The sequence below is a fragment of the Emydura macquarii genome, unplaced genomic scaffold (genome assembly GCF_026122565.2).
Source record: "Emydura macquarii macquarii isolate MOO-44397 ecotype Brisbane River unplaced genomic scaffold, CSIRO-AGI_Emac_v2 contig_1119, whole genome shotgun sequence".
In the NCBI taxonomy this organism is placed as follows: Eukaryota; Metazoa; Chordata; order Testudines; family Chelidae; genus Emydura; species Emydura macquarii.
Window position 1 is genome coordinate 8,039,527 of NW_027131256.1, and position 20,841 is coordinate 8,060,367.

Genomic DNA, 20,841 nt, shown 5'->3' on the forward strand with positions numbered 1-20,841 from the left:
GACAGCATGTTACATGTGCCCAAAGTACTCCAGTAGATATAGTACTCTAGTAACTCCAGTAGATTTAGCCACTTAGCTATCACAGACGGGGCAGGGGCTTTGATCCTGCAAGGAACAGGACAGTTGGACAGTCCTGTTGAAGTGACTAAGACAACAGATGTAAGTCTGTGTCTGTTTTTCAGACAACCCTTTGCCTACACTGGATGTAACAGCATGTGTGGACAAAGTGCATCATTCACCTACCAAGAACTTGGAAGGATCACCTTGCCCACAACCTTCCATGCAAAGGTGCACATTGAACAGGCCGTACCTCTTTGCACAAAATACTGACTGTTTTTGAATTCTTCTCCTGCCCCCTTCAGTCTGAACCACCATTCTTACCCTCACCCTTCAAGATCTTACATGGATTTTCTCACAGTGGCTTCATAAGATCATATGGGTATGGAAGACCAAATTTTCAAAAGTACTCACTCCCATTTAGGCAACAAAAGTGGCCAGATTCTCTCTCTCTCTCTCTCTCTGCCCCCACAATCTTTCAAGCATTGCTGCCACCTGATGGCCAGCCCTGGAAAGTGTCACTGTCACCACACTGCTGTTTCATTCCACTTCATTGAGTTACCATCTTTCAGTCCTCTGTCTGATTCTAGGAATATTTCCCCCAGTGATAGCCTCTTTTGCTTCAAGGCTGCTTTCTAAACCACATCAATGGGTAGACTGAATTCATGCATTTGCGTCTAAGATGCCTATGACAGTTTAGCTGTGTAGGATACTTGTTCGTGTTGTATTATATCTGCATCGCTCACTTGTTCTCTTTCTTCCTTCCTGCACAGCATAGCTTGTGCTGCATGGTTACAGAAGACACCAGAAGACTGAAAGGCTAAATAGATTTCTTGCATGGTGTGTCGTAACTTGTCACATTCTGTAACCCAAAAGGGGCAATTGTTTGAGATATCCACGTTCTCTGTCTGAAGATATAATAAAAATGTTTGCCTCAGTACACATTCCTGCTTTCAGTACATGCTGACTCTTTACTGTATCATTTACATACACAGCAGTATGGCCAACTTCCAAACCAGCCTTTTGTAAGAGGTTGACGCATTATCAGGTACAGTCGTGGTTAGCTTTACTACGTATCTTGGAAGAATGGGGTGTATTTCTTATGCGTCATCCTAGATCTTTCCCTGGCATTGTTTCTTATTGTAAAAGGTAGTGCCCTAGCATTGTCAGCTATAAAATTCTTGCATAAAACCTGGCACCTGTTTCAACTGAGACTGATGGATGAGTGCAATACTCAGTCACACCAACTGCTAACTGGTACGCTATAAAACTCAAACTATTTGTCCTGAATGCATTCCTTTCAGAGGGGGATGGAAAGTCAATATTTTGACCTATCAGCAGCACTCTGCCTTGTTCTGTTGACTTGTTATCATGGTGAGATCTTGTAATGAAGGAATGTAGACGCAGAGGAAGAGTGTTTTACCAATACCTGGCCAAAGGAATTGTAGTACTCTTGCGGGTTGATCTTACACACCTAGAGGATTTATTAGACAGAAAACAAAAGGGATTTCAAGCCTCAAACAAAATAAAATAATTAAACGCAACATTAACACCCTTACAGTAGTCCAGAAAAATTCCAGCTAGCATTTGAACCATCAACAAGGCTTGGGAGTGGCTCAACTAAAGGCTTTTCAGAGGCTTCAGGAGATGACTCATATTAAGGTCTGTCCTCTGAGGTCAAGTGAGTTTCCTGGAGCACAGTAGGGATGCTATGTGGGATTTTCAAAAGCACTGGATGTTGGCTTAACTTCTCCCCCATTGAAGTCAATGGTCATTTCACCGTTGACTTCAATGAAAGCAGAGTTAGGCCAGTGCTGAGCACTTTTGAAAATCTCATCATTTATACATGGACCTTTATGCTTCTAGAGGTCTCTCATGTAAAGAGATCACACTTTCATCTCAGGCACAAATTCCAAGGCCCTCATCTCTGGGTAAGGTCCAGGCACAGAGTTGGGTCTCTCTTGTGGTACCCAGGATATCACACTCTGCCAAAACCATCATCACTAGCCACCTACCACATTGCAGTTCTGTCCAGCCTTATGCAGGCTGATGAGATTCAGCTGATAGCATGTCCATTCTCTGGTGCTAAGACTCGAACGTGGGATAGAGATCCAAAAATAAAGAACACAACTAAGAGTAGAATGAGAAACTTTACATGAAGTGGAATTGATTTCTTTAACATAATTAATGCTGTCTGCAACCTCAGCTGCATGATTTAACATTTCTGATGTCTATCATATACAGCAGTGAAAATGGGATAAGCCAAGATCTGTACAGGACAGAAGCAGATCAGGGCCTAAAATGTGGAGCAGTGGAACTATACACTGGTGAGTCCAGGATTTGGTGTACCTATGGGTAGAAGTCATGACTGGTTACTCCCTCACAACAGAAACAGACAAATGTGACTCTTCTCTCATCTTTGAGGTTCTTCTCAGAGGTGTTCCCAACAATGTGAAGTGAGACGATGAGGAAAATAAAGGAGACCGTTGGTCAACGCTTTCAGAGAGACAAAAACCTGATAAATCATCAGTTCTTGCCCCAGCCAGAGTTCCTGCCAGGTGTACAGCTTCCTTTCAAAGAGAAGTGTCACTCCCATCGGCAGGTTGCTCCTAGGGATAAAGAAAATGAGGACTCCCATCTACCCAGCTCCAGGAGCCCCCATACTTAAAGTATGGCTTCTATGCTTCCAGAATGGGCCACTTTGAGTCTTTGATGGACATTGTATCCATCAATGGTAATTAAGTAAACAGAGCATCCCTATGCTTTCCAAAATATATGAAAATGTATGGAGGCTCAATGTAAGACAACGTGAAAGAACGGCATGCCAGTGGTTGTTGTCAATACTTCGTCTTTCTATCTATATCTGCAGTGTGGATTTGCTGTGATGTGTGTTTAGATTTTTTTGTCCTTCTTTAACTAAGGGGGGTTGGGCAGGTTTTGATACTTAATTCCAAAGCAAAGGAGATGCCTAATCAATCCTTTTCTCCTCCCCACCACCCCCTGCTGGCAGAAATTCTCTAATATTTTGTCAGTCTTAATAAATGATTAACAATTTTATTACACTGTCTTAGAAATTAGAAAAAAGTCCTTGGAAGATTAGCTTTGCCCCTGCAATATCTAACTAAAATGACATGTGGGATTAGTCTGTCCACACAAGAAATCTGGCCAGAGGACATACTGTGGGTTATAAGGGGCTGTACCCCAACATTTGGCTGCTTCTTGGTCACATTGGCACACCATTTTCTGGCATCTGTCTGTCAGTGTATCTGAAAAAGAAAATGACAACAGAGGGTGAACAATTCAAATTGGATAGAAAGCATCAGACAGTAATAGCTAGTGGCAAATTGGCAGTGTCCAGAAAAATCATGCCTGCCATGTGATACCCACTGTATACACACTAAACACATTTTCCAAAGTGGTCATGAGTATTGAGCATCTCACTTTCACCCAAATTCAGAGGCTCTTTTTGAAAATTTGCACCTACATCGTTTTTTAACCAGCCTTTCACTTTGTACTTATTATAGGTGACTGTAATGCTGTTATTCCTCTTCTTCCACCACTTCCCAAAAAGCTGTATATATTTAACTTTGCTTCTATTCTGAAAAATGACTCAGTTTACAAGCAAAAAGATGGTTTTTCTCAGCTCTGGAAATTCAACCTGCATTTGCAAGTCAAGTTGGGTTCTTTCCTTCTCACACACCATAACTGGTAATAAAGGCTCTGCAGGCCAAATTAGACTTTCAGTGTCCTCTTTACAGCCCCATTGCTGTTGATGGGTTTGCATAGGCATAACTGATTGGAACTTAGTAAGCAATTGTATTGATGGTGCTCAAGGAGGATTGGAACACTGTTACCTCTTCCAGACCTCTGCTGACTGTGCAGGATGCAGAATAAAACTCAGTAAAATCTTAGGTCTAGATTCACAAAGCTGTGTAGGTGCTGTGACACTCAGCATCACATCACCTAACTTTTAGGCACCTAGAAAATCCCAGGAACACACTGTGATCTCCGAAGCCTGAGTTAGGCACCCAGGCTCCCAATACAACGAATGGAGTGAAACATGTGCCTTGGAATGCAATCTACAAAGCCAGCATGCTAGGGAGGGAGCTTCCTCAGCCACTCTCACAGACACAAGCACCTATGTCTGCTAGCATATCTCAGCTGTGAGCCCTCTTTGGAGTTAGCCACCTACAGCATTTTTTGCAAGAAGCAGGGGTGGGGAGCAGCTCATTCATAACTTTTAGCCCAGTGATTAGGGCACTCACCTGGGATGTGGGCAAGACCCCCAGTTTAAGTGCCCCCTCCATCGGATGAGGAGAAGGGCTTTGAACAGGGATTGGCTACCTCTCCCTTGAGTGCTCATACTACTGCACTGTTATGTTGGGGGTGGGTTGAGGGAGGAACCTTCAGTCTCTCCTGTCGAAGCTTTTCCGCTGTGGATAAATACTTAAAGAGTCCTTGGGGTAGGAGGACTAGATCTCGGGGGAGTGCTCAGAGTAGACCGCCAGACTACAGAGTCATGCTCATGTTTGGGCTCTCTCACTCTGCGGCTCCCATGACTCTCAATTATCCAGAGTACAACAGCTTCAATGGGAGCGACTGAGGGAGCCCCACCTCCGAATTTTCAATTTTCTCCTTGCCCTCCATCTCTTGAGTTCTCTCTGTATCACGCCCAGCACCTTCAGTTTCCTGTGCTTAGAGCTGTTTGGCTTGGCAGTTATTGCTGCGAGAGCTGAATCATTCCTTTGAGTCTGCCTTGCAACTTGCAGTATTTCAGACCTTTACCGAACGCGAGTCTCACATGCAGCGGGGCAGAAGACAGAGAAAAGCATATCCTGACAGTTTTGAATGGAAGAAAATGGCATTGCCATATTTCATTCAGAGAACAAAATTTCACGGTAGCAGCAAAAGGGAGAAAAAAGAAGTCCCACTGTAAAAGGGGTTTCCATGTCATTCCTCTGTAAATATTTGTATTTATGACTCAGTGGCTGGCAACAAGTGATTTATTTGTCCACAGCCCAAGTGTAGCACAATGCAAACAGCTCCATTTTTAATTTCCCTTTACATTGTTCAGATAAATCCTTCCACCATTTCCTGGCATTAAATCATTCATCTCTTTTATTTGTATTGAGTCAGCCATAACACCTCCCTGAACCAGTAAGGACTGCTGCGCTCTAGCTTGGGGGAGTTGATTTTCCCTAAAGAGAGGGTATGCAGCGTTTCCATCGCTAATCTCCACTGGGGGTTATGTGAGGGATGGCAGCTGTTAGCTGCTGCATTACAGAACAGTTAGCAGAGGCTGTCACAGGCCTTTCCTTAGACCACAGAGTTAGCTCAGTTCTATTTAACTCATGTTTGTTAGCGGGATTGTAGCGACCGCGAGTCAGTGCATCCATCCACAATGTTCAGCCATATGTTTAGTGGACTCGTTGCTGTGCCTCACAGCCACACTATGGCTATTTCTTGGTGGCCAAAAATAAGTGTGTTTTTACCTCAAGATAGCTAACTGGAAGCAAAACCATAGTGGAAACAAAAGCACAGGTATTGTTAGCTCAATGTAGCTACTACTTCTCCCCACATTCGGGATTGAACTTGACTAGGTACATCAAGATACTCCTTCCATTGTTGAAGATCTGGAGGGACGGGATTGAAAGAGTTTGGGAAGTTGAGGCAATGGAGAGAGATCCATGGTTTTAGAAGATATTTTTTAAAGGCGCCTGCTCCATTTGCAGTGCCCAGGCCAAATGAATTTAAATAGAAGTTGCTAACCCAGTTCAGCAAACACAATGTTAAATCTATGGTATATGAAGTGCTGATGGCCAGTCTGTGCTCCTAATGTAAAGGGAATGGAATAAACCTAAAATATACACGGAAAGGGGAGTCATTTCCTCACCACATATCACAGCACTGTGTTCACAAGTCCATTCATATCTCAGTATCTTGGGGTTGCAGCCTTCCCGCTCTGCCTTGTCATAGCAGCAGTCATGCTTGTGACAGCACCTTTCCACAATAAAGAGACGGAGTTTTATCTGTTACCCGCTGTGAGCATTTCTCAGGGCATTTCCAGGTATGCAGCAAGAACTATGTGGCCACACAAAACGATTTGTGGCTCCGTTCACACAATACGGCCCCAGTCTGGAGGGGAAATTCTCTGTTGTTCAAACAAGCGCCTTAGCATTAGAGTGAAAATCAACAACTCTTTAGAGTTTATCACTAACATTCTGCAGATGTCCAAGGAGCAAACAGAAGGATGACACTACGCTGTGCAGCCTTTTCTTACGTACTTACAGGTGCTTATGAACGTGTGTCATCAGCACTTTCTTCTATGACCGTTTAGTCCAGGCAAATACTTAGGGAAGATGTGGGCCTGATTCTCTTCTGCTCAAGGGCAGCGGCTCTCCCAATTCTGCCAGGGCATTCCCAGCCAGGTTCTGTCACTGATAGAGATGGGACTGAGCAAAAAGATTTGGATCCAAACCTGGACTTTGACCCCATGTCCCCAAAGACGGGGGGTGCTGGGTTCCAAGTTTTTGGGTCAGGCCCATCTCTCATTGATACAGTGACAGCAACAGAGCAGGGCTGTGGGGGCTGTCAGCAAAGCACATGATCTTCCAATAAGTAAGTGTAATGAGTCTCTGGGCAGTACTTAGCATGGCTTAATGGGGACAGCTGCCCATTCCCAAATGCTCTGTGCTCAATCCTGCTGCCTGTTTGTGTAAGGCAGAAAGAGAAGGCTCCCAGGACTCCCTCAGCTCTCACTGAATGATGTATCCATAATAAACACTGGAGACAGGACTGAGGTGCTCAATTCAGATCCAGATTTCAAAGGCCCAAGTCTCTGGATCCCAGGTTTGGGTTTGATCCATTCTAGGGGATTGGTGGCGGGGAGGAAGAGCTCTGATATTTCAATCCAGATCCTGTTTCAGAGTCCAACCCTGCCCAGAACTTGGGGGTCTTTGGATTGGGGAATTTGGTTCAGGCCCCCGTCAGCCAAGCCTGGCTGAAATGATGCAGCTTGAGAGAAAATAGGAGATGTGGTTTGGGATCTAAGGGTCTGATCCAAAGCTCACTGAAGTCAATGGGAGTGTTTCTGTTGACTCCAGTGCATTTTGGATCGGGTCCTAAGCATTCTAGGTCTATGTCATTTATAAAAGAAAAGGCCCAGTGAGAGAGGGGACAGGATGTTGCTTGTTAGTGTCTGCCAAGGAAAAGTATAAGTGAGAACGGGGATATCTCACAGCCTTGCATGGTGGCAGAATCAGGAGCAATGGTTTGAATCCAAGGAGCCAAACACTTAGCTGAGACATGGGGGGAAGGTACTACTACTGAAAGCAATGGGAATATGCCAGCAAGGGAGGCACCAGACAAGGCCTGTGGAACCAGGATGAGGAACTGAGTAGCTGGGAGAACAGAGAAAAGAAACCCAGTGTCAGAAATAATCACTGCAACGAATTTTCACTGAGAGGTTTTTGGTCCAGGAGTATTTTCCATGATGGGCCAGGGACAAAAATACTCCTGGGTGTAAACCTCATTCATGAATAGGATCCCCATGACCTCCAGGAGCCCACTCCACCCCTGCATCTGTCTCCTGCCATGTTCTCCAGGGGCCCTGCTCCACTCTCATGTGTCTTGGATCTAGCTACTGCCAAGGGGGAGGGATTCTGCAGTTTATCTCCCTGGTCTCTTTGCCTGGGCTGCTTCACTGTCGTCCAGGCCCCTTTCCCAGAAAGCCTACACCTCCGGCTCTCCTCGCTCAATGGCTGCCTCATGGCTGCAAGCTGGACGCCGTCTGCAGCTCCCCTCGCTCCTGCTACCTGGCTCCACGGAACAGTGCAGAGAGTAAGCACTGTCATCCCACTAGCTCCGCTTGTGGGGAAAGCTGGAAAGCAGCCGCCCACTACAAGGCACAGGCAGAAGCCACAATGGCGGACCCCTGGCTACCGTACCAGGTGCCTGCCACTGAACGTGGTGCAAGTTAGGACAAATGTCAAATTCCACAGCCAATATTGGAGCTGCACAATGATGGGGAACACAGGGCTCCAGTAACAATGAAACTTCCCTCCACAAGTCTCACACTTCACCGGCATCTCCATCCTCCAGAGAGACAGAGGGCGAGGGAGAGGCCGAGTGCTGCAGCGAAAGACTGAAGCCCATTAGCCAAAGTCCCAGAGCCCTTCCCGGCAGTTTGGAAAGCCTGCCCGGCCTCCACAGCTCACAGCCAAGCTGGAATTGAATGCATTTGTCTTGTGCTACTTGGTCTTGTGAGCTCTTTGTGCCAGGGACTCCCTTTGTCTGGGTTCTCTATAGTACAACGCATAGTCACAGAGCTAGAGACAGTATTTACCAGCACTGCAGTTTACAGAACCTGGATAACGTACATTCCTGTCCTGAGGAACTCGCAGAGTAAACAGGACAAACCCACAAACAGCCCACGGAGACAATATCATCTTTCCCTATCCCTCTCCTTCCTGTATTCCCCACTTCACCACCTGATTTTTCTCCACACAATGTTCACACTTCTATCCACATTGGTAAGAGGAATCCAGTTTCAGCTGAGGTCAGGAAGGGCTTCCCCTCCCCCCAGTTCACAAGTGACTGAATGCATTATCTGGTATTTTCCCCCTTCCTCTGAAGGCATCAGATCCTGGCCACAGCCAGAGGCAGAATACAAGGCCAGATAGACCAATGGTCTGAGACAATAACTACAAATCCTCTGAGCCCAGATGTGCATTAGTTGTGTGATCCTTACTCACGGGATCAGGGTTAGACGGATCGCCAGATTTGAGGTTGGGAAGGAACCAGGTCAGATTGGCGCAGACTTTGAAGGTTTTTCACTTTCCTCTGCAGCATCGAGAAAGTTCATTTGCTAGGATCACCTGGACCTACCACACAAAAATCAGCTTCTTCTCACTGCAGGGGCCTCAGGTACTGGTGGCACATTGGCCCTACCTGTTTCCTGGCTGTGGCTAAGGACAGTTTAGTCTCCTGAGGACGCCACGTTTTGCCGGAGAATTGGCTTGGTTTGGGATTTTATGCTGACAATTTGGGGCAATGACAGTTGATGGGAAAGATTCTACCGCGAGGTGTTTTTACATTGAGTCATCGTTGCCAGGTGACAAAGGGCCACTGCTACGGGGACTAGGGGCTGCAGCCTCTCCAGCCAAAGAAGAAATGGCACTGGCTAGTTTAATGACTGCCCTGAGAAGAGGCTGGTGAAGCTAAGGGCACAAAGGAAGAATTGTTTTAATAAATGAGTGGTGCTAGTGCAGGCTGCCATTGCGGGGAAATGAGGGACACACAAAAGCAGCTCCCAAGGGGTGTTGTGAAGGCCTCTGTGTGAATCCCTCCAAGATGCTGCAATGCTGGCAGAGGGGAATGTGTGCAGGGAAGGAGGAGGGAGAATACAGGGTCAGAGGAACAGAGACAGGCCCAGACGCAACGATGACCCACTGAAGCCACAGTCCAGCCCAGCTCCAGGTTACACCTGCATAAAAGGGGAAATGCGCTGGGGGGGCCAGCCAATGAGCTATTTACTATAGAACTACCCAACCCAGAGAGCAAACGGGCCAGCCAGGGGCCACTGCAGCAAATTTATAGGGGAAAGCCCTGGCTGCTGAGAGATCCATGGAGCACAGGACCTGGATCTAGCCACAATAAACGCCTGAGGGGCTTTCCTGCACCTAAAAGTGCAGGTTCCAGTATTACTGACCTGGGAAGCAGGGGCAGGGCTGAGAGCAGTGGGTTTGGAGGGTGAACTCACATCTGCTTTGCTCTCAGGGGATGGTCTGTGGGAACAAACCGAGATAACCTGTGTCATTATTTAGGGACAGAGTAACATTTGTCCTAGTAACCGCGCATGGCCTTGGTAGCCTGGAACTGTGCAGGAGTAAGCAGATGGTACCTTGGAGCCCAGCTGACCCTTCACAAGCCATCTCCTGTGCTACATGCCTCCTGAGAGGTGGCGCATGAAAAGTTAATGATGCTACTGACCAGTCACCTCATACCCAGACTGGAAGGAGGCAAGTTAATGCACCAAGAGAAGTACCTGACATGTCCTTACAAATACTCAGTGAGTGTATATAACATCAGAATACAACAGGACTCGACAAACCCTGGGCGCCAGGTCGCCATGGTGCCTAGAAACTTAAGTCTGGCACCTAGTATTTGTCCGGGGGGGAGCGGCTGCCACTTTCTGGCCAAGGCGCCACTGCACCCATGTGGCAGGGCTGGGAGGGGGGAGCGCTGCGGCTGCCACGCTCCAGCCTGGGCGCCCCACCACTGGGCCCACGTTGTCTGGCTCCTTAATTTTTGGGCTGGCTCCTAGCTCCAAAACAAATTTGTCGAGCCCTGGAATACATTATGCAGAGTCTCTCACATATAGTCTTTGCTAATAAGGAAGATTTATTTCCCACACTAACAAGGGCTATGTGGTCCCTCAGCTTGTTTGTCGAATGCTATGCAGAACGTGGAACCAGATCAGGACTCTGAGAAGAACCCAACTGCAAGTACCCACCAAGCGACAGCATAGAATCTCTATATGTCATTTCAAGTGCATCTGCTATTTTTCACTCTGTCCTGTCATTACTTTTAGGTCCAGATATTTCGGAAGAGAGATTTCATACAAAATGGGTGTATGATGTATTATTTATCTGCTCACACGGTGAGGGATCTGACAGAGGTTCATGCCTCCTTCTTCCCCTTTCCCCATCTAGAACTGTTACCTTCTTGCCTCGTAGTTGAATGGGGAGTCAGCCAGGGGATAGATCTCAGCTTCTAGGGGAGTCCATTAATGCTGGTTTTATCTCTGGTGTGTTGTTTTTTCCCCCTCAACAAAATGGTAAAAAAAATTAGAAGACATCTCTGTGATGAACCTTTTTATTTCAGGGCATCACAGATCAGGACCCTCTTGTCCCACTCACTTCAAGTTTGGCATACATTTTCTACTTCATGCCTTTGTCACTTCTTGCCTAGATTATAGCCATGCAATATACCTGGGCATGAAGCCTTCAGCACTTCGGAAAGTCCAGCTAGTACAGAATGCTCCAGTGCATCTCCTCAGCACCCTGGGTTACTGTGAGCACATCAGACCTGTCCTCCACTCCCTACATTAACTTCCCATAGAACACTGAATCAAGTTCAAGTCTTGGTCCTTAACTTCAAGACACTAAATGGCTTGGGCTCAAGGCATCTGAAAGACCAATTAAAGCTCTGAGATGAAGACCATGATTTATAGCATCACTCCCTGACACAGTGGAACCTGTATAATAAGGGTAAAGCCTGTCTGTGGGAGACTATGGAATAAACTCCCTCAGGAACTAAGGACCATCACAAACCTCACCACCTTGTGCTCTAGGTGCAAGCTGCATTTCTTTGGCCTTGCCCTGTCTAACATAAATACCGAGTAACATCTCTCTCCCTCTCTTTTGTTTAAAAAAAATCAAAATCCAATCAAAACACCCTACAGCACACCATTTTTCCTCTGGCAAGAGGATGCCAGAACACCACCACATGGCGGATGTTAATCTCATTTTGCTTAATGCATTGTGGGAAGGTGCTCCGATATTACAGTGATGCGTGTGACACAAGAACCTCTAGACTAGATTAGATCTAATCTACCCTTCTGCGGCTCCTATCACTTCTCTGGTGGGTTTCAGAATTCCTGTCATCCAGATTCAGAGAGGTGGGTGGGAAGTTCAATTCCTGCCCAGAAGGGACAGAATGAGATCCAGTAGGTATTCATTGAAGTTATGAATGTTCTGGTCTTCTGCCTAGCAATATTCTGAAAATTAAAAAAAAAAAAGCTCTCTCCTTTTGATTGTTTGGTTCTTAAAACTAGTTATGTGTCTACCAAACAAACAAACAATGAATCATACTTTCTATAGAGAATGCTTTATGGCCACGAGTACTAGCATTGGCAAAGAGATAACCCAGAAGGATGGGTTTCTTGAAGTGGGGATAATCCATAGGCATAGGCAGCTGGTAAAAATATTATTTGGAGGGATGAGCAAAACTTTGTAGCTACTGTGCTCTGGGAGTAGGGTGTGCGTGTGCGTGTCAAGCCTGCTCTCTGGTGTGTATATGGGTCACTGTCTCTATCCTAGCCCGGTTTGGAGGGGATGACTAGAGGGTGGGTTGGAAAGCAAGCCCACTCCACACTCAACCTGCAGTGGCAGCTCCTGTCCTGTGGGGCTGGGCCTGGCTCTCCACCCCAGCCTGTTGGCTCTTGCCACTTGCCGAATCCAGAGGTGCTCACCACGTCACATGATTCAAGTGTCCCTGCACAGATGCAGCCCTTCATCTGCAACATCCCGTCCCACGTCCTTTCTGGCGCAGGCACCACCGGGCACAGGCCTTTGCTGCAGGCAGAGATGGATTGGGGTGGCTGAGCCCCCTCTAGCCGTAGCCACCCATCACCCATCACCTAAGTCCATAGCTTAGAAGCAAAGATAAGGTGTCTGAATCTGATCCCATACAGGTGTAATTCTGGAATAACTTCAGTGAAGTCAATGGAGCTAGAGTACAGTAAATCTGGTGAAAGCGAGAGGAGAATCAGGCCCCTTGGGTCAAACTCAGCCTTTGTGAACCTCCTGTGACTACACCGGGGCTGAATTTAGCCCACTACGCTTTCTCTCCATCTGCAGTCCCAATTTAGTAAAACAGCAATTTCATCCCACAGATCTGACTGCAATATAAACGCCAGTTTTTATTCTGTGCTTGCATACATGAAACCAGCAAGGATGACCACGAGATTATTCACTATATTCAGAATTCTGGAAATGTAATTTTAGAGCAGCAACCCAACGCCTAAAGGACATCGGAATGTGACCTGTCACCTGTTACATTATAAGCCCAACAGAACATTCAGCTTGGGGTCCTATTTTCCCATTGGATACTGTAGCACTTGCTAATGGATAAATAAAACAACTCATACTGCCCAGGATGCAACACCCAGAGAAGGAAGGTTCTACTGGGTTTATAGCAGCAATGATGAGTCATGGGTTAGCTGTTCCCTAGTTTCACATCACCGTGTTCCTGGTTTTCTTTCTGATCAGAGGAAGAGAAGAATTAGCAGCAGCAAGGAAGTGAGTCAGAGGTGCTGGCCAAGTGGGTGGCGTTGAAGTGGAGAGCGTAATTCTGGAGCAGGGAGGGTAGGAGGAGCAGCTCAGTGGTGGAGGCAGGGCTCAAGCCTAACTTTTTTGGGCCCAGTACACACTTTTAACATAAGTCCCCTCCCGCAGTGGGGGTGATGGGGGGTTGCAGCCTGGGCCAGGCCCCCCAGGGCCTCTGGGCCCAGGTAATGTGTACCTTTCCCACCCCCATACCCCATGTGGGGGCCCTGGTGGAGAGTCTGACTTGAGTGACAGGAGAGAGGCAGGCAAAGGGAGGAGGAGGGAGAGTAAGGAGCCAGAGGACAAAGGAAAAGAAGCAGTAGTGAGGAATCAAAGGAAAGGAAGGAGCTAGAACAGCAGCCCAGAGTGAGAGGCAGGAGCAGAGCACAGGAAAGAGGAGAGTGGGCTGAACTGGAGAAACAGGCAGAGAAGGCAAAGAAAGGGCTAATGAGAAGAACCAGCTGGCTGTGAGGAATGGTTACTCCTAAACTGGCTTTGGAAAATCAAAGGATTGCATCTCTGCAAGAGGACTGCAGCCCTTTGGGCCTGATTCTACTCTCGGTGACACCAGTCTTACAGTGATACAACTCCATTAGCTTCAGTGGAGTTACTCCTGATTTACACCAGCGTAAAGTGACAGGCGACTCGGGCCCGTAGTTTGCAAAATCACCTCAAGATGCCCCTAAAAGTAGTACCTTGGACTGAGGAGGATAAACAGCTCAGGCTTCCCCTTAACAACTTCAGCTGGTGACTTAGGGTCAAGGGATGCCCGTCCTTCCCACTGGTTATTGCTTAATGACGTTAAATGCAACTGGTGCCCGCCAGTGAGATTCCAGGGAGGCTGAGCACTGGGCAACAAAAATGAAAGATAAATACAAATGTCAAGCAGTTGGAAAACTGCTTATTCATAAATTATGTACTAGAATACCTGCGCTTGTGGATATAAGCAGCTCTGACTGGCTAAAGCCCTCCCAAGGACTACCAGAGATTAGTAGCTCAGAGCAGTGCAATGAATGAACGTCACTGTGGCAACAGGCTCTGTTTGCATTTTTAGAGGAACAGCCGCCATCGTCTGTTCTTTCCTGTTGGTTTAATGCACTGAGAATAGGAAAACTCACTCTCCTTGTGTCTTGCAGAAGGCTAGATGGCTCATTCACATAGACCCAGATCCTCAAAGGATTTTAAGGCTCCTAAATTCCATTCACTTCAATGGCCCTGGCACCCAAGTCCTCCAATATGCAGAGCACCTCTTGCAACATCCTGAGCCCCTCCACTCTTATTGAAGCAAATGGACATTCGGGCAATCAGCATAACACAGGATCAGGCCCTTAGTTCGGTGACTGTGACTGGAGTCCTCTGCATGCTCATTGAGCTTAAACAGCGATATCTGAAATTCTGGGAAATTCACAAAACATCCAGCAGCGGGGAATAGGGGAAGGAAGTCTATTGACCTTTATGGACATGAGATGTGCACGACTTGGTCATTTAACTGTAAGAACAGAGAGAGGATGGAAGGAGGGGGGAAATGGAATTACTAGAATACCACATCAAAGCCGGTGTTTGAAACCAACGTTTTTAAATGAGTTACCCAGAAAGATACCTTTGTGTAAAATAAAGAAATGGCTATATTTAGACCTACTTTCATACGTAGATATCTAGACACAGATGACTGGTTTAAGGAACAAGAAGTTACACCTTTTGTGATGTTGTCAGTAGCAAAAGCTGAAATGGTTAAAGGGTGAGTCATTTACTGCTCAAGGAAGTTGACTGTGCCACCATACTGGTGGTTGTTATACTTAGAATGGGAAAGATTGTTCATCGTCACTAACATGGCATGACGTGTGTTGACTTTTGTAACATTGCCATCAGGGAGAGGAACACAGAAGACTCCTCCAATGAATATGAGAAGGAGAACGTTTAGGACCAGACCCAGCGGAGCTATGTTGATTTTTACCAGCCGAGGATCTGACCCAGAATTTCTGGCTGCCTAAAAAATTATTTTCTGTAACCAAGCAAAGCAGTCAAGGGCCATTAATATCTGTAGTTAAAGGGTTAAGCTTACATTTTCAAAAGTGGCCACTAATTTTGTGTGCCTCCAGTTGTTGGGTCCCTAATTTAAGCCACCTAGGGTGAAACTCTGGCCCCATTGAAGTCTATGTCAAAACTCTCATTGATTTCCACGGGCCCAGCTTGTATAGAAATGTTGTAAGTGCCTGCAATAGCTGGATAGTTTGGTAAAGCACAGTGAATCATTTACTAAATGGACTGTTATCACCTGCCTTCTTTTCTGAAGAAAGTAAAAGGTAGGTGTAAGGGCCACCCTGCTTATTGATCTTAGATAAGCAGAGGGAATTATGTGGCTAACTTGAAGGTGTAGAGAAAGAATGCACGGTGGGTGAAAGTTTTCTACAGAAAAGGATCAGAGCTCACAGTCACTCAGGAAGATCAAATGCCTACCAGACAAAATAATTAAATATATGCCAGTCACTGTGTGTAAGAGAAGAAAAGGTACTGCAGTGAAACAGGGTCATTGCCTACTGCTTTGAAAATAAATAGCTCAGCATCTTCTGACTAAATAAATACAGAAGCCAGAGAAGGGAAAGACTATTACCCCGTTACAGTATACTGCTCCACCAACAGCATCTGTTGATGTAATGTAAACAGACATGGAGTGAAGGCCACGAGCCTAAGTCACTCCTGCATCAATATGGGATTCTCTCCTAGGAGAAGAAAAACAGTGTTTCCAAGACTGCCTGCCCTTCCTGGGGCCTGTGTTGCCGAGCATTCACTCACCTGGGATGTGACCCCTTTTCAGGCAGTGCCACTCACTGTCCTGGTCACTCTTGATAAGTGAAGTTGCAGCAGTTTGGGGAGGCTACAACCCGGTCCCCGAGTGGAGTCCCTGTCTCAGGGAACTCTGCCGCCATTTACCAGAGGTTAAAAGTTCTCATTAATATGCTGACCAATACTTCTGCCCTCAGTTTCAGTTATCAGCGTCCATGTGACACACAGTTACAATGGTGTCTCTATGTTACCACATTTTTAAATTAAGTTCCTGGTCCCAAACCAGGCCTAACTGTCTCTTGGTTTGCACTGGGCAATGGGGGTTACATGGGTGTCACTGAGGGAAGAATTTAGTGCAGAGACCAGAACTATACTTGGGCATATAAGTGATGTTCTTCTTACCAGTCCACTTTATCTTTAGGCCAGCCTTGTCCTCCCAGACCACAGTAGCATCCATAACCTAGATATGCCAGCGCACTGCGTCCTGTGCCACAGGATATGGCTCCTGCTAATTCAATGAGTCCTCTTGTATGCAAAGAATGGGTTTTCCCCAGAGCGCCTTTCCAAACTGCAAAGAGAGAATGCTGTTTCACACAGGGTTTGAACAACACCTTTATGGATTTCCACTGCTGGTTTCTTTCAAATGCCCACTGCAGATTTTAGGCCTTATTGTGCCATTGGACCCAGCCGGAGATGGGGGCAGTGCACAGAGACACTGCCACTTTCATTATTATGACTGTAACACAGCAACGATAAGGAATATCTACAAGCCACACCGTCTTTAGAGTTGCACCTTTATCAGCAATGGAAGGTCTGCATCGTTTAACAGTCCCCATGTATATACAACAACATGCTATTGCCTATTTTGAAGAGGTGGCAGTTTTTCTAGAATTAAGGTTGTATCCCAATTCCATTATAAAGCCCTATTTTAGGGCCACCCTACTAATTTTGGCCTTAAAAAATTGAGATTTACTCTGAAGGCAAAGGAGAATGTGTCTACATAGCTTGAAGCAACTTCCTTAAACCATTTTTCAGTTGCAGATCTTTAAAACAAAGGTCTTTAAAAAGTTATTATTTCTTTCTAGGATCTCGCTTATTCAAAGTTGCACCTCCCGTGGACTGCAGTGGGAGCTGGGAGTGCTCACCTCTGAAAATCAAGCTTCTTATTTAGATGATTAAATATGGATGTTGGTGCCTAACATGATGATAACAATAGCAACATTTTCACTTATTGTGATATATCAGTGCACCTATCCATTGGTCTGAGTGCATCATGAACAGTACATGATACTAACCATTAGCACTAAAAACCCCATACTTTCCACCCAACTCCTCTGTTCTTCAGCTTTCACCCCTCTCCATCCATTCATAACCACTTAACCCCCCCATAAGATAAAAGCCAGAATAAATGGATGGACTTTGCAGGATGCTTGACTCAAGAGTGGGATCATATTTCAGAAACAAGAACCCTTGACTGAAGTTGCCTGGCCACTTACTCCCTGCAGTTTGAACACACTTGACATCTTCGAAGTGCTGTGCAAACATCGACTAATCCCCTAAACGATCCATGTGAGGTAGGGACTAGATGCTATTATTAAGACTGTTGCTTTCCTTTTAAAACGTACAGTTCTAATCCTTTTTCCCTGGGTGAATCATATGCTGTAGCTTTCTCCAAGGGCTTGATCCAAAAGCCCATTGAAGTCAGTGGGAATCTTTCCCCATTCATGAAAAGTCAGAGCTTCGTTTCTTCACAGGAAAAAACTACCTCCTAAAGTAATAGAATATTAAGCATTAAAATAATCAAGAACCATCTGACAAAAGTGCAACAGCAGCATCAATTCAAATAAGGAAAAGACAACTCACTGAATCTTTTCCAGCACTTTAGGTGACTGTAGCAACCTTTTTCAGGAGGAATTCCTTGCACTGAGGTTACAGGGTTTTACACAGGCTTCTGATTGTTTCTCATGCTAGTCCCTCAGAGATTAAATACACATTCCTGAAAAAGTAACAACTTCCCTCTACTAAACACTTCCCTGAGTTTTTTTTTAATGGTAAAAGCACACAACAGCTCTGTTATTAGAAAACATAGAGAAGGCCTATGCCATAAGTGCCAGGTGCATGGGGGTAAGAGACAGATTCTGTGTTCAGTTACTTTGGGGTAAATCCAGAGCAATTCCACTGGAATTAGCAAAATTTCTCTGGATTTGCATCCAGGTAGCCTACATCCGAATCATACCCAGCATGTACGGGAGGGAGGCTGTTTCTTTCTTGGAAATATGTATCCAATCCCAGAGGAACATCCCTGAGAAACTATGATCTATAACAACATCATAGAGCTATTCCTGGGGGACAAAAAGAACCACAGTGAACTGAGCCTGAATGAGCTGCATTAGAATCTGCACTCCTTTTGTGATTAAAGCAAAGCAGGGGCCAGTGTCGTGTCTGATGTTACTGTTTCATTTTTTGAAAACTGATTAGATTCCAAGTTGACATTAGCGTCCCTTTAAGGTTCTGAAGTCAGCTCTAACTTGCTTGCCTTGCATGTACACTATACATTCAGTTGCACAGTTAGTAACCTCAGTAGTAATTGAAATGACTCTTTATGTGCCAATCAGTCAACATGGCTGTAAGATCCTTGAAAAAGTCGGAGACACCCCACAGCGATCTTAATTTAGCTAAATGACACATCTGGAATACTTTCAATGACGAGTTAACTGCTAACAGTGCACTGTCAGAGAAGAAAAGCCGACGCACAAGACTGTTCAGAATAAAACTGAAAAGTTTCTAAAATAGAAAAAATAAAACTGTTCATACAGTTACAGTCTTACAGAATTACCATGGAAATGAATCAATCTGGCATAAACAGACGAAGTAATTCTTTAGGCCCCAAGCAGCTCCTGGGAGCCCCCTATTCGCTTTCTATTATAAGAACTCGCCTGTTTTAGTATTGGCAGCAGGGACGGTGGCGGGAGAGCCTCCAATGGACTAGCACCGGCTCTGCCCGGCACAAAATATACTCAAACGTCCTTTACCGTGATTATGAGAAAATGAATGATCCAATGAATGAACGGTCCAAATGCCAACGATTTGTCTTGGGCGAGTGAATTAAGCAAGGCTAATATGGTACATGTGCTGCCAAAGTGACATTCTCCACACGGAGTGGGAGAAGCAGGAGGGTGGCAGAGATGTAGGCGCTCGCAGGGGTCCAGCAACCACAGCTGTACAGAATTTGTACTCACCAGCCTGAAGCACCAGCAGCACCAGCAGCCAGGGCCTCATTGGGAAGTCAGGGGGTCGTCAGCACACAGTATGCCCCTCCTTTTCTCACTCTCTTGTACATTCAGCCTGGGCGGCTGGGCTTTCCCTGCAGAGCTGGTCTCAGCTGCTGTTCCAAGTGAACCAAGGTGTGGGTGTGTAGAATATCTTCCTAGGTTGCTGCTCCCATATCTGCTCTAAGGTTTTTATCCTCTCTCTCTCTCTCTCTCTCTCTCTCTCTCTCTCTCTCTCTCTCTCACACACACACACACACACACACACTCTCTCTCTCTCTCTCTCTCTCTCTCTCTCTCTCTCTCTCTTTCTCCCCTCTGAAAGCTCAAGTGCCCGGTGTGCGGAGCCTACTGCCTGGTCTTTTTCCCTCTTTCTGCCAGCAGGGCTCCGTGCCTCTGTTTGCATATCATTCCTTCAGGGAGGGGCAGCTGGAGGGGAATTAGTCTGACACAGGCTCTTAGACAAGTCTCTAAGCATGTGCTCCTTCTCTAAGCTGTTTGCCAGCTGACCCCATTTAACCTGTGAGCTGCTTTGCCGGGGAAGTCAGAAGCCTGGCTTCTGTGACCTGGACTTTTCGATTTTGGTAGCTGTGGTGTAACATGGTACGGGGGCTTTTCCTTGCAGACAATTTCTTTTCGTTTAACACTGACCCTTTTTTCATGTAAAAAAAATGACGAAACTAGAACACCCGACTGAAATATCGTATGCAACCAGCTAAATATAAGCCAACTAAATGAGTTTATTCTGGGCCATGCCACAGCAAAATATATACCTAGCCCCTTTGTTCTAAACTTATTTAATTAGCTAGCTAATTTCTTCAGTGCTATCCATATTCACCCTCCATCCACAAGAACAAGGCATAGCTTCTCGGGAACAAAGTCCTTCCATCTGGTCTGCTCCTTCTGTCTTGGGGTTGGGGAAGATGAGATGAGCTGGGTTGAGATGAGTCGAGCTGGGAAGTGAAGCCATGATGGTTTTTCAAAGTCTCCTCTTAAGAACCGCCAAAATCGGGGAGTGGGGAAGGTGGGCAGCATAGTTAACTCCTTCATTATTCTGGTACACCAATTAAGCCTAATATCCACCAGATTAACATCTTCTTGTTTAACAAGATCTTAACACACTTTTTGAGTTATATCAGTAGGCCTTTTTGTTTGGGTTAGTTCACTCTCTCGGTCTGATTTTCCTGCAGTTGTTTATAACATTCTTTACTGCAGATAACTTGAACTATTTTTCATGGTTAATTCTCAACTGGGCAAAAAGTTAGAGACCCAACTGTCACAGCATTGCCCAGCCAGACACTATACAGTCATAGCCTTGTATCCAAGCGGTCTCACACAGCTAGATTCACCCTGGATCTAATCTTTGCCTTGGGCAAGGATGGTAGGGGCATAGTAAACATCTCCCTGCTGTGGTCTGATCATCACCTACTTCAGGTGGAGATCCAGGCAGTGGAGTTCGGGCACTGCAGTTGTGGCTGGCCCCTGCGTGAGGTGCAAACATTCAGGGGGCAGGGAGTATCAGAAGGCTCCTTGTGCCTTCCTGCCCTTGCAGGTTCAGACATGGATCAGCTAGAATCGTCCTTAGTTTTCATAATGCAGGCAGATTTCAGCAGCACCATAAG

At 46.0% G+C, this 20,841-nt stretch overlaps 1 protein-coding gene across 1 annotated transcript; it reads right to left on the bottom strand.

The window, feature by feature from the left end:
• Positions 1 to 1,528: 1,528 nt before the first annotated feature.
• LOC137151869 (phospholipase A2-like) lies at positions 1,529 to 19,339 on the bottom strand. Its single transcript, XM_067546375.1, has 4 exons — positions 19,190 to 19,339; positions 16,353 to 16,518; positions 5,951 to 6,057; positions 1,529 to 3,323 (listed from the first exon to the last, which is right to left on the bottom strand). Exons 1-4 carry the CDS (start codon positions 19,227 to 19,229, stop codon positions 3,175 to 3,177), a joined length of 462 nt encoding a protein of 153 aa, XP_067402476.1. The 5' UTR covers positions 19,230 to 19,339; the 3' UTR covers positions 1,529 to 3,174.
• Between the last annotated feature and the right edge of the window lie 1,502 nt (positions 19,340 to 20,841).